At 48.2% G+C, this 14,345-nt stretch overlaps 1 protein-coding gene across 1 annotated transcript in view; it reads left to right on the forward strand.

Moving 5' to 3' along the window:
• MTG1 (mitochondrial ribosome associated GTPase 1) overlaps window positions 1-3,455 on the forward strand; it is a 32,267-nt gene extending 28,812 nt beyond the window's left edge. Inside the window, exon 10 of the mRNA XM_055353993.2 lies at window positions 2,410-3,455. Coding sequence (XP_055209968.2) covers window positions 2,410-2,449 — 40 coding nt within the window. The 3' untranslated portion in view covers window positions 2,450-3,455. The remainder of the gene's footprint in view (window positions 1-2,409) is intronic.
• The last annotated feature ends 10,890 nt before the right edge of the window (window positions 3,456-14,345 follow it).

The following is a 14,345-nucleotide window of genomic DNA, read 5'->3' on the forward strand; positions in this document are numbered from 1 at the left end:
AAAGGACGTCGCGTCCCCCATCCTTGCGGCCTCCCATCCTCCCTCACCAGCCCCCTCCGTCTCCTGCATCGCAAGGCCCCGTCCCCGCCGTCCCCCGCGACCCCCGCACCCGGCCCCGCTCCACCCGCCGTGCTTCCTGCCCCTCCACACCCTCGTGCCCACCCGGGCCCATCCCCTTGTGAGCCCTGGTGCCCTGGGATGAGGGCCGAGGTCCTGAGCGGAGAGGGTGCTTGTACCAGCCCCATGGTGGCTCGAGCCCACCCCGTGGCCCCTCCCGTGGCAGGTGCGGTTTCTCCACCGGCTGTCAGCTGCGGGGCCGGGCGGAGACCTCCTCAACCTCCGGCCTTGTTTCAGGGAGGATGGGGTCGACCCGTGCGATCCCCAGAGGCCCCCTCATGGCTCCTCCTGGGCTGGCTGTCTTCCTCCTGTGGGTTCTGATACCACCTGGGCCGACGGCGTCTTCTCAGCCCAGGGCGGCCGCGCCTCCGGTGAGTTTCAGCTGAGGGCGCGCGGCCAGCTCCGAGCCTGGCTCCGGGTGCAGCACCGGCTTGGGACCTCTGCTGTCCCGTGTAGGGGTGCCCTGCAAATATGTGATGAATAAGTGAAGAAATACGTTCTATCTTCTAACTTGCCGGATGTTAGAAGGAAACCAAGCTTATGCTTCTCATTTATAGCTACCGTTAAGGATTGGACAGAAGCTTAGCTTTTTGGGTGAGACGGACAACAGTGTTTTTAGAACCTTTGGCAAGGAAGAGCTGGAAAGAACATGTATTTGAAAGTGACTGACAGGTCTTCTGGCCCTAGGGGGCCACCTGAGCAGGTCCACCCAGCTTCCCTCCAAGACAGAAAATAAATTAACAAGGAGAGCAGGAAGGGCCCCGGCAGACTCCAGACGGGAGGGGGTGCTGCCCATCAGGCAGAAGGAGCTTGGAAGGGAGGGCCCGTGGCCATGGGACGTGGAGGTGGAAGCGGGGGTCATCATAGGTCTGCACACTCTGGTTGAGTCCCCCTTCCCGATCACACACAGAACAGCCAGCAGTGAGCTGCTTACCCCAAGGAGTCAAGGGGGTTCTTGGGCAACCCCTGGTGCTGGAGCTGGCAGTGGACAGCACCACAGCCAGACCTTGCTTATTTTTGGCTCATGAGGAACATCTGTGACCGTTCCCTCCCCTGGCCCTGGGAGGGGATGTGTGACCTCCACTCAAGACAGCCATGCAGCTCCTCCGGCTGCGGGCGGGGAGGGCATGTTTCCCAGCACAGGCCCAGGACTGCCAGCTGAGAGGCTGGGAGGGGCCCCTCACCCCTAGACTTTGCATGGGAAGCCAAGTGTGGAGCCTCACAGGGAATCTGAGATGGGAGCCAGTGAGATGGGGGCAGGACCCAGAGGGGAGAAGAGGTCCTGGGGATGCTGTGGATCTGGATCCAGCATGCGGGAGCTGAGGTTCCGGAGTGAAACACTGCCTTTCATGGAAGCACGTCTTCCTGTCACCCACTGGCTTCATTTTAAAGGATGAAAATGTATCAGACATTCAAGAAGAGCTGCATCACATAAAAGAAAGACCAGGCAAAGAAACAGAAAATAAATGGATTGAGAAATGTGAATGACTCCAATCATTCCAATCATTGGAATGAATGGATTGGATAAAACTCCAATCCATAGACTCAGATTAGGGAGATATATTTATATAATAAGAACAGGAAACTGTGAAGATGAAATAAGACAAAAAAGACACTTTTGAGATTAAAAAATTACTGCAAAAAAAAAAAACCCAACAGAAGGATGGAATTGTATATTTAAGGAAATGTTTCTGGCAAAAAGGCAGCAAATATGAAAGAAAAGGGGATAGACCCAGGGGATCCATTTCGGGCTCTAACATATAACAGTTGTTCCAAGGCTGAGAACACAGAATGGGAAAAGGAAGGGGGAGGCGGTGCTCCAGCTGATTTTATGATTCCAGAAGCCTTCTATCTTAAGATGTATAGGATGTATGTTAGGGTGTACAAGAGAAGCGCAAGAGAAACATTTAGGCTGTTTTATGTTTGAGTAGAGACATGAAAGTTTTAGATAAAGCAGTAGCACAATGAGTCCAGCGGCACATCAGAAAGCAGATCACCATGATCAGGTCAGGTTCAGGGTGGTTTATATCATAACATATGTCAGTGTGCTTTACCTATTAGTGGACCAAAGGCAAAAAATATGGTTTTCTACAGAGAAAGACAAAGCATTTGATTTCAATCAACATTCGTTTGTGGTGAAACGTGTTGAGAAAACTCATCATAGAAGTGAAATGTTTTCTTTGATAAAGGCTAATCTCAGAAGACATACATAGTGGAGAGCTTTTAAATGTATTTTTAAAAATACGAACCAATGAAAAGATTGCCTACTTTCACCACTTCTGTTTAACACAGCATTGGCAGAGCTGCCACCAAGAAGAACACAGCATGTTGAAGGCACGGTGGCTCCTGAAGCTGCAGCCCTGAGACCTGATTGTACCATGGAAGGTGGGGTGGCTCCTGCAGCTGTAGCCCTGAGACCTGATTCCACCACAAGTGCTGCAGCTGGCAGAGGCCACAGGACATAGGCGTAGCTGGTGAAACCTGCAACTGAGGGTGTCGGGGGCTCCTGGGAGAGCCTCTGTCCCCCCTAAGGAGAGGGGCTGCGCAGAACCTGTGTGCTATTGTCCTTTCCCCCTTTTTCCTGCTGGGAGTGGGACTTGGTGCCGAGGGTGGCTCCTGCCATCGGAAGACCCCAGGATGCTGGGTCAGTGGCTAGGCGGGTGGAGGGTGGGGTTGTCCCCGGCACACAGCGGTGCTGCTCTGCCACTCTGCACTGCTTGGTGTCTCACATCTCATCCCTGTATTAAGCAGGTACTCCCTAGACTTGCAGCCAGATGTGTACCTTAGATTTAAAAGATGGTAGAATTTCCCTACCAGAACAAAAAATAGCTTTAAAAAATATAAGATAAAAAGCCATTCATAGTCTGGCATGATGGCTCATGCCTGTAATCCTAGCACTTTGGGAGGCTGAGTCGGGCAGATCACCTGAGGCCAGGAGTTTGAGACCAGACTGGTCAAAATGGTGAAACCCTGTCTGTACTAAAATTACAAAAATTAGCTAGTCGTGGTGGTACGTGCCTGTAGTCCCAGCTACACGGGAGGCTGAGGCATGAGAATCACTTGAACCCAGGAGGTGGAGGTTGCAGTGAGCTGAGATTGCGCCACTGCACTCTCCAGCCTAGGCAACAGAGCAAGACTCCAAAAAAAAAAAAAAAAAAAAAAAAAGCCATTCACCACAGTCCACAATGTAAAAGACCTCTGAAGAACATCAAAAAGTTATTAAAGAATATAAAATAAAATCTGCATAAATGGAGGATGCACAGGATATTGTGAAGGTGACAGTTTGCCACAAATTGATCCATAAATTTAATGAAATTACAATAAAAATCTTTACATAATTTTTAAAAGACTCTGTTATGAGCTGAACCATGGCTCCCTCAAATTCGTGCGTTGAAGTCCCAAACCCTGGTACCTGCAGGGGTGGGTGCATTTGGAAATAGGACCTTAAAGAGGTGACTAAGGTTAAATGAGGTGAGGTGAGCTTGATGTCCTTAACAAGAGGAACTCAGGACCCAGACACCCACTGTGGGATGGCCCTGTGAAGACATAGGGAGAAGATGGTGTCTACAAGCCAAGAAGAGAGGCTGCAGAAGAAACCAACCCTGCCAAACTGTGAGAAAACAAATTTCTGTTGTTTAAGCCACCCTGTCTGTGGCACTTTGTTATGGTAGTAACAAAATAGCACAGAACCCAAAAGTTTCTAAAGTCTATATGGAAAAATAAAGGCCTAAAATAACTTAATAAAATAATTTTGAAAAAGAAGATCAAAGAAGAGTAACTCACTATGTCATATTAAGACATAGAAAACCATAGTAATAAAACAACCCAGTCTTGGCAAGGATTAGACAGGGACCAACACAAGAGAACAAGGATACCATTAAGAAACTCATGTAGGAGCCTGTCCACGTCTACAGGAATAAAACAAGGCTGAGAATTTTGGTAGAGAATGGGAAACTAAAAGGTCAGAATGGAAAGTCTAGAATCAAAAGATACATTTTAAAACACAGAAGATTAGACATGGCTAGAGAGAGAATTAGTAACCTGGAAGATCAGAAAATACCCAGAAAAAAAAAAAAGCATGCAGAATAGGATGTTAGGAGGCAGAGAGTACACTATAGAAAGGCCTGACATGCCATGTAATATTAGAACCAATGGAAGAAGAGAATGAGGTAGATGTAATATTTAAGGAAATAATCACCAATCAGTTCCAAAAACTGATGAAAGAAATTAAATCATGAATTCTAGAGGCATTACAAACTCCAAGTGCAATAAATACAAAAAAAAGCATACCTAGGTAAGACAGCTTTAAACCAAACAACTTCCAGAAGCAGGAGAAACTCAAATTACCTGCAAAAGAGTAAAAGTAAGACTGGCAGCTGGCTTCTCAACAGAAAGAGGCAGTGGGTGACAAAGCAGAAATGCAGTTTGTCAAGTCCCTGTCCCAGCGTCACAGAGCTGACTGTGAAGGGTGGTTAGAAGCTAAGAGGCAGCAGATTAATAATTGGCATAGATAAAAAAGTTACCATGCAAATACTAAAAAGAAGCCAGTGTAGCTATATTAATGCCAGACAAAGTAGACTTTATGACCTAAAGGTTGAGGTAAAAGCACTACTAGGGACAAAGAGTAATGCCTCTTAGTGATGAAAGGTTAAATTTACCAAGATGATAAAACATTTCTAAATCTGTATGCACTTCATGACATAACCTCAAAATATACAAAACAAAAATAGAAAGATTTAGAGTGAAAACTCATTGACATAAATTTAAAACTCACACACAACACCACACATCTGTTGAGTACCTCTCTCTCCAAGGACACATGCTGAATGCATCACACTGGGTGGCTGTGATGAGGGAGGTGGGATTGGGGCATGGAAAAACCGTGAAATCAAGTGAGAGATACCTCCCCACAACCAGGTGCCGCAGCCCAATAGGAAGAGACGTGCTTGGTCAACTTAGTTTCTGCCCTCAAGCACCAGAGAGAAAAGGCGGAGAAACCAGGTAAGGGCACGTTGTCTATTCATTAGGCCCATGGAGTTTTCAATAAAAGGACACAAAATGACATTCCTGTTTCTGAGGAAAGGGGACACCTGCATGTTTGGTGGTGCTGCCTGGATGTGCCAGAGCCCTTTGCTCACCTGGCCTCAGGCTCTGCTCTGAGGAGCTGGGACCTCATGGCAAGGAGACCATCCCTCTGGGCCTGCAGGACTGGGCAGAGTGGCTGGCCTCCATAGCAGCTGTTCATCCGAGAGGGTCAGGGGAGAGGCCGTGAGAGGGGGCTTCTTGTGAGCTCCAGGCCCAGCTTCTCCTGGGCTGGAGGCTCCCAGCTGCCGTGGCGAGGAGCTGTCCTGGCAGTGCTGAGGCCCAGGTCTGGCATCTCTGCCCCTCCACTGCTCAAGGAGATGCTTGCCTGTGGCCACTCTGTGCTCTTGGCAACTCTGGGTGATATGGGCGAGGGCAGGACTTGCTGACTGCCCTGGTGGGAGAGGGCTGTGGCTGCCTTGGGTGGTCACCAGTGTCTGTGAGCACAGGGAAGGAGGAAGAGGGATTGGGCAGCTCTCCCTCCTGCAGCTCTAAAGGGGAAGGGCCTGGAGGAGTTTGGCCAGGGCCTCCCTGATGTTGCAGTTCCCAGGCAGTAGATGATGGGTTTGAGCAGAGGGATCCCAACCAAGTAGACCCCTGACACCAGCTTGATGAGGTTAGAGGAGCTGCCACCCCAGGTGGGAGGCATAGGTGGGGAAGGCCTTTAGCTGCTGGGCCTTTCTGGAATCCTCAGCGATCTGGCCAGGATGTGGGTGTAGGAGACCGTGGTTGCCTGCAGGGAAGCCGCAAGGATCACCTGGGCTGCCTGAGTCCGCATTTCTATGGTAGTGGTGCTGGAGCAAGAGAGCCCTAGCGGGGGTGGGATATCACAGAAGTGGTTGAGGACATCGGGGCTGCGGAGCCTCAGGCTGGAGTTGAGAGCCGTGGACACAAAGGAGGCTGGGAAGCTGCTGAGCTGGGCGCTGATGGCCAGGTGCAGGCAGGGCCAGGTGCATGGAGTCCATGATGGGCTGGGTAGTGCAGCAGGTGGCAGATGACCGGGTGCCAGTCACAGTCCATATTGTCCGGGAGGACGCACTCAGAGGAGCCGAGTGAGAGGAAGAGGAGCAGCCAGGTGAGGTGCCCCGAGAAGGAGACAGATGGTCCTCGCTCATGCTAGGAGTCCGGCCAACAGCTTTGGGATGGTGACCGAGGTGTACAGGGTCTCCAGCACCGAGAGGTTGGCCAGGAAGAGGTGTGTGGATATGTGCAGGTGGTGGCTGGCTCTGATGGTCCCCACGACAGCCAGGTCCTCTAGGATGGTCACCACATAGATGATGAGGAGTGACCAAATAGCAGCCCTTGAAGATGGCACAGCTCTGGGAAGCCCAGAAAGACAAACTCTGTCACCACAGTATTGCTGGAATTGTACATGGCCCTCCTGGTCAGGCAAGTCACTTCTGAGCACTCCAGAACAGTGGGGAGACTAGGCTGTGGTGTGTGATGGGGTCACAGCCCTGCTCCACTGGTGAGAGCTAGGTAAGAGCACTGTAAGCCCTCCTGGGATCTTAGGGCAGGGGCTCAGGCTCACAGACTGTCCCACCATGCACCTTTGGGACCTGCTGCAATACTTATCTGTCATCCCCACCTCTCAGCCCAACATGCCCACTTACCCAGAGCTAACGCCTGGCCAAGGGGCCTTGGGACCTGTACACACTCATATGATCAGGTATAGCCCCTCTTACACCTATACGCCCTGAGGTGCATAATCTTCCCTGCCCCAACACACAGGTACATGGCCAGGTGCACACATATACACTCAGTGCACGTCCCTCCCCAGCTGCACACACACCCTGGTGCACACACATGCACCCAAGTGCACACCCCCAGATGTACACACAGCGCAAGGGGAGACCCATTCTGCCTGGCGTGCCTTCTCGGGGCTGTGTGCCTTGGGGCCCTTCCTGGACCTCAACCCTGCTGGCCCCCAGGGGCCAGGGGCACCCTGTAGGGGTGAACAAAGCTTCCAGGGGTTTTGCAGAGGGAAGGGAGGCTCCTCCCCACCTTTTAGGTCCTGACATCTTTATCTTGTACTTTCTGAGCCAGCAAAGGGGCAGACGAGGGAAGGGCGGGAGCTGTCCACTCAGAGCCTCCAATGGGTCTGTGTGGCGTGGGGTTCTGGTTTCTGGACTTGCCTGCAGTTGGGTGTCTGAGGGCAGGATGGGGGTTGGAGGGTGAGCTGGGACAGTGGTGGGAGAAGGAGCTCCGCAGGCCTGTGCAGCAGCTCCTCTGGGAGGTCCCCGCCCCTCTCGGGGGATGTAAGCCCCAGACCCCTACCTCGCACTCTGCCTCTGGATCTGTCTGCGCCTGGGCAGCGGCCGGGTCCCCGTGGACAAGTGGAATTCCTGGGTGACCCTTGACCCAGCCTTCTACCACCCCTTCCTCACCGGTGCTCGGGGGTCGGAGCTGGCGGCTGCTCCAGGCCCACCTGGTGAGGCGACTTCAGAGACCCCTACCCATGGCGGGGGCGAGGACGGAGCGCTGGGGGGTGCCACTGGCCAGCCTCAGGAGACGCATGGGTCCCGCCCTGGGTGCAGCGTGGGCGGCTGCGGGGAGGGGCTGGGCCGACGAAGGCTCAGTGCTGAGGACCCTCTGCAGCGCCCCCGTCCACCCCCCCCCCCCAGCCCCACAGCACCCCGGGCGACGTGGACCAGCCAGCGAGGCACCTTGGGGCTCAGGGCTGGGGCCCTGGGTGCATCCTCGCAGCCTCCCCCAGGTCTTCGCGTGGAGACCAAGGTCACGGCGGGCCCCGCCTCCCTCGCAGGTGCGTCTCCCCCGGCCCTGCCTCTACCTGCCTCCGCTGGTGTTTCTTATTCGGTTCCTTTGTGACCTTGCCCTCCCCACCCCCTATCTGCTCCCCATCCTGGAAGTCTCTCATTGCAAATTTTCACTCCGATGGGACTGCCAGAGCGATTTGTAAAGTGCTCTGCAGGCCCATGGAGGGACCCGCTGAGCTGGGAGGCCTCCCCACGCTCTGCTCAGCCGCAAATAGAGCTTTCCATGCAAACTTCCCTCCCGGTGCCCTCACCCCGGGGACGCCAATCCGGGACAGGTCGCAGACTCGAGGCCCTTCCCTTGAGGGTGGGGGCTGCTGAATGCTACCCAGTAGGCTGCCTTTGGAACACCTATTTCATTTATTTTTCGATGCATGGCATTTATTCATCTATTTATAAAATAATACAAAGAGCACATGAACCTCCCCTCAGCACAGGACATAGACAATTACTAACCCCTGAGCGTATCTCCTCCCATCTCCCACCCTCAGAGACCATTCGTTGGGATTCTCTGGCTGCTTTCTTGAAAGCACGTTGATGACCCGAAACACAGGTGGGGCTTTGTTGGATTCAAGCTTCATAACCCAGAGCCCCGGGCTGTGCGCTGTCCTCTAGGTCTTGCTCTTTCATGTCAAGATTCTCCCTCTTCTCAGCAGCTGCACTCCACTCAGTTGGACATCTGTGTAATATTCCATGGTGTGACTACACCGCAAGTCATAACACATTCTTTGTTCACGGACACTTGGAACGATCCCCAGTCCTCTGTTATTGCGAATGGCACTGGATGACATTCCTGTGCCTGGTTCCTGGTTGTCATGTGTGAATATTTCTCTTGTAATCCACCCGTAAGAATGGGAATGCTGAGGTCAAACTTTACTCAAAACCTCCTAAGAAAATACCAGATTCTTTTCCCAATGTGGCTGTACTGCTCCACAGCTACTATGGCTCTCCCACCCTCTCGAGCAGGTGGTCTCGTGGAATTCTCAGTCTTGGCCACTTTAGTGGGTGAGAAGCAGCGTCTCATTTTGTTGGTGACTCGTATTTTCCTGCTTGTCCCACAGGTTTGGTATCAATGTGTGTTTCTGCTTCTGTGTGTCTTTTGTACATTTCTCCCAACGGTGTCATCTTTTAGTTATTGATTTGTAGGAATTCTTTAGCCCTTTCTAAATTTCTTTGTGGAGGCACAGTTTACACAGTAATGTGCTTAGTGTTGAGGTGATGGGTTTTGATAAATGTGTGTGTGCCTGGAACCCAGACGCATCAGGATGCCAACTTCCGTCACCCCACAGACATCCTGCATACCCTTTCCCAGTTTATCCCTGACCCTCAACCTTGAGGCAACCACTGCTGAGATTCTTTCCTTCATAGGTTTTGTTCGTTCTAGAATGTAATATAAGTGGAACACACAACGTCCTCTCTTTCGTCTCCAGTTTCTGCTCAGCACAATGTTTTTGAGGCGTATCCAGAGTTTGTTTATTCCATTATTAGATAGTTTCCCGATGATCTGGAAATGTGTTATTTAGTTTCCAAATGTTCAGGGATTTCCTGGAGACATTTCACTGTTGTTCACTTCTATCTTAATTCCCTTGAGATTAGAGAACATACTTTGTTTTAAATTTGAGATTTATTTTATGGCCTAGAATATGGGTCTATATTGGTAACTGATCTGTGTTCTCCCAAAAGAATGTGCATTCTATGTTATTGGGTGGCACATCTTAGAGATGCCAATCAGGTAAGCTGGTTAATAGTGATATTCAATCTTTATTGAAATCTGTGGTTCTAATTGTGGATTTGTCTATTTTTCCTTGATGTTATATTGTTTTTGCTTCATGTATTTTTAGGTCGTTATTAGGTGCATACCTATTTAGGATGATTTTGTCCCTCTAAAGAATTAACCCCTTAATATTATGAAATGATTTCCTTTATCCCTGGTAATATTTGTTGTTCTAAAATCTACTTTGTCTGATATTAGCTCCAGCTTTCTTTAAATAGTGCATGATATACCTTTTACCATTATTTTACTTTAAACCTACTTGTGTCTTTCTTTTTAAACTGTGCTTCTTGTAGGCCACATATAGTTGGGTCTTGTGTTTTTATTCAATCTGATAATCTCTGTCTTTTATTTGTGGTATTTAACCATTTACATTTAATGTCATTATTATGATTACACTTACATCTACCACATTACTTTTTGTTTGCCATTTATCCTGTCTGATTTTTGTTCCCTTTGTCATCTTTTTCTTCCCTTTTTATTACATTTTATCTCCTTTGCTGACTATGACCTGTAACTCCTTCTTTTGTTACTTTAGTGGTTGTTTTAGGGTTAGTGTATTCCTTTAACTTGTTATCCTCTACCTTCAAGTGATATGTTATTTCTTCACGTATATTACACAAGCTGTACAGTAGTGTACTTCCGTTTCCCTCCTACTGTCCTTTGTGCTACTGTGGTCATGCATTTTATGTTCATGTGTTATAAATTCCACAATAAATTGTTATTATTTTTGTTTATACAGATACTTATCTTTTAAATAATAAGGAAAAGTGTTGTATATGTATTCATATTGGCATTCATTGTGCTCTTTATTTCTTTTTATAGATCCTTATTTCCACTTGGCATCATTTGCCTTTTACCTGGAGGGTTTCTCTAAATATTTTTTGTAATGCTCATGATATATTCCTTCATCTTTTGTATGTGTGAACAATTCTTCATTTAACTTTTGTTTTTGAAAGATATTTTTGGCCTGGCGTGGTAGCTCATGCCAGTAATCCCAGCACTTTGGGAGGATGACGTGGGTGGATCATCTGAGGTCAGGAATTCTAGACCAGCCTGGCCAACATGGGGAAACCCCATCTCTACTAAAAATACAAAAAATTAGCCAGGCATGGTGGTGTGCGCCTGTAATCCCAGCTACTTGGGAGGCTGAGGCAGGAGAATATCTTGAACCCGGGAAGCAGAGGTTGCAGTGAGCTGAGATCTCGCCACTGCACTCCAGCGTTGGTGACAGGGCGAGTCTCCATCTCAAAAAAAAAAAAAAAAAAAAAAGATATTTTTCCTGTGTAGAGAATTCTAGATTGACAGTTTTTTTTTCTTACAGCCTTTAAAACTTTTGGCTCCACTGTTCTCTTGCTTGCATTACTTCTCTTGAGACAATGGCTACTTTTAAGATTTTTCCTTGATCACTGGTACTGAGCAATTTAATTATGATGTGCCTCGGTGTAGTTTTCTTTATGTTTCTTATCTTGAGATTCAATGAGCAACTTGGACTTAGGAGTTTGTAGTTTCCTTCAAAGTTAGAAAAATTTTGGCCATTAGTTTTTCAAATATCTTTGCTCTCTCTTCGTCTTTGTTGATTTGGTTACATGTATATTAATCTGCTTGGAGTCATCCAACAGTTGTCACTGATTCTGTTTCACTTAAAACATTATTCTCTTCTCTCTTTTTCATTTTTTGGTAGTTTCTGCTGCTGTGCCTTGAATTTATCTTTGCTTCTGCAATTTCTAATCAGATGGTTTGTTGTTGTTGTTGTTTCGTGATGGAGTCTTGCCCTGTCTTCCAGGCTGGAGTGCAGTGGTGCAATCTCGGCTCAGTAACAGCTCACCTCCCAGGTTCAAGCAATTCTCCTGGCTCAGCCTCCCAAGTAGCTGGGATTACAGGTGCCTGCCACCACGCCCAGCTCATTTTTGTAATTTTAGTAGACACAGGGTTTCACCATGTTGGTCAGGCTGGTCTCGAACTCCTAATCTTAGGTGATCTGCCCACCTTGGCCTCCCAACGTGCTGGGATTACAGGTGTGAGCCACCACACCTGGCCCCAATTTCATTGATATTTTCAAAGAACTAGCTTTTGGTTTCGTTGATTTTCTCTATTGCCATTTTTGTTTTCTATTTTATTGATTTCTGCTCTGATCTTTATTATTTATTTTGATCACTTTCTGCTTAATTTGTTATTATATTTCAAGTTTCTTATGGTGGAAACTGAGGTAACTGATTTAAGACCTTTCTTTTCTTATAGGTGTTTGGTGCTATACATTTTCCTCTAAGTACTGCATTAGTAAAATCCAGTAATTTTTTGATATGTTGTGTTTATTTTCATTTCAAAACATTTACTAACTTCTGTTTTGATTTCTTCTTTGACTATGGGTTATTTAGAACTGTATTTTTCCCAAATATCAAAATATTTCCCATAAATCATTTTCTTCTGTTGATTTCTTTTTTTAATTACTGTGGGCGAGAAGCCTTCCAGGTGCTGAGGCAAGAGACTGACGGCACGAGCTGTTCCAGTGTAATGAAGAAAATATATAGAATAAGAATAGTTATACTAGAAATAGATTATAGATATGATGATATATGAATATTATTAATCATTAGTTTGTAGCAATTATTCTTTATTCCAATATTATAATAATCCTCGCTCTACTATTATAACCTAGGAGAAACCAGGCCATACAGAGATAGGAGCTGAGGGGACACGGTGAGAAGCGACCAGAAGACAAGAGTGTGAGCCTCTGTCACGCCCGGACAGGGCCACTAGAGGGCTCCTTGGTCTAGCGGTAACACCAGCGTCTGGGAAGACGACTGTTACTTGGCTGACCTCGGTCTAGTGGTAGCGTCAGTGCCTAGGGAAGGCACCCGTTACTTAGCAGACTGGGAAAGGGAGTCTCCTTTTCCACAGAGGAGTTGGAGAAGACTCTACTCCACCACCTCTTGTGCAGGGCCTGACATCAGTCAAACCCGCCTGCAGCCATCTGGAGGCCTGACCGTCTCCCTGTGATGCTGTGCTTCAGCGGTCACGCTCCTGGTCCGCTTTCATGTTCCACCCTGTACACCTGGCTCTGCCTTCTAGATAGCAGTAGCAGAATTAGTGAAAATACTAAAAGTCTTTGAAATGCATAGAAGAAAGAATGGCATAAGTTGTCCTCTCTCTCTCTCCGCCTCGGCCACCTGTCCAGTGGACATGTGACTCATGTGACCTTATCAATCATTGGAGATGACTCACACTCCTTACCCTGCCCCTTTGTCTTGTATCCAATAAATAACAGCACAGCCAGGCATTCGGGGCCACTACCGGTCTCCACGTCTTGGTGGTAGTGGTTCCCCGGGCCCAGCTGTTTTTTTGTCTATCTCTTTGTCTTGTGTCTTTATCTCTATGATCTCTCGTCTCTGCACATGAGGAGAAAAACCCACAGACCCTGTAGGACTGGTCCCTGCAAATTACTGTGTATTACATTCAATTCTTTTAAGTTTGAGACACATTTCTCGGCCTAGAATATGGGTCTGTCGGGGTAAATGTTCCATGTGCACTTGAAAAGAATGCGTACCCTGCTGTTTTTGGATGGAGTGTTCTGTAAACATCAGTTAGGCCAACGTGGCGGTGCCGTTCCTGCCTTCCATACCCTTCTGACTTGTTGCTTGTTCTGCCTCCTTGGATCTTGTAAGTGCAGCGGTTTCGAGTCTGTCTGTTGGTGTCTGATGCCTGCTCTTCCCACTGTCTCTAGGCCTGGTTATCTTCCGCTGTGTGCTGAGCACTGTGCTTAGAGACTTACTTGAGGGACTGATTAGAGCTTGCTTTGATGCAACCTTGAGTATTTTTGCTTGTTTTTACTTTTTCTGGACACATGGTGGCGGTAGTTGTCTAGAACTGTGTGACTCAATTCAGTCTACACTTGATGTTCCAACGGAAGGTTCAGGGTTGTCCTGGACCCAGGGGCTGGGGCTTGTCGGGTTTATCCTCATTCCTCGGGGGCATAGACGTGGGTTTCCAGGGCCACTGTGTTGGGAGGACTTGGAGGAACTGGAATGGGGCCCGAGTGCTGGGCTTGCCTCCCTGGTGCCCATTGGCTCCTGCCCCCAGCCCAGCAGCTCCTCACTCACATCTACCCCCGGCTGCTTTTAAGAAGATTAGACACATCCTGTTGTCCTCCAGGAAAGGGAGGCTCTGAATTGGTAAGTTGTTTTCTCTGGACGTGTGGAACTCTCTCCTGCTTAGATATTGGATCTACTGGGTTAATTGTAAAACATACTTAGTCTCCATTTTCCATATCACATTTTGGTTTAACTTTCTGAGTGATTTCTTCCAGTCCTTCTTGAGTTTATTTCTGGCATCCTATTTCCAATTTGTGGGTTATCTGCCTTTCTTTCTCTGACTCTGTCTTTCCTTTCTTTTCTCGTAGTGTTCTATTGTTTCAAGGGTGCAAACTGCATGTTCTGATGTCCGTGAGCATATTAACGGATTTCAGTGCCCTCTGTCTCCGTGTCTTCCAGCCTCTTCTCATTCTCTCAGCCTCTGTCTATCTCCCCTGTTAGGGGCTCTCGTCTGATGTCTGGTGACTGTTGGCTGTCAGCCCACACTGGAGAGATCCAAAATGCTGACCA

Source organism: Gorilla gorilla, chromosome 8 (genome assembly GCF_029281585.2).
Source record: "Gorilla gorilla gorilla isolate KB3781 chromosome 8, NHGRI_mGorGor1-v2.1_pri, whole genome shotgun sequence".
Lineage (NCBI taxonomy): Eukaryota > Metazoa > Chordata > Mammalia > Primates > Hominidae > Gorilla > Gorilla gorilla.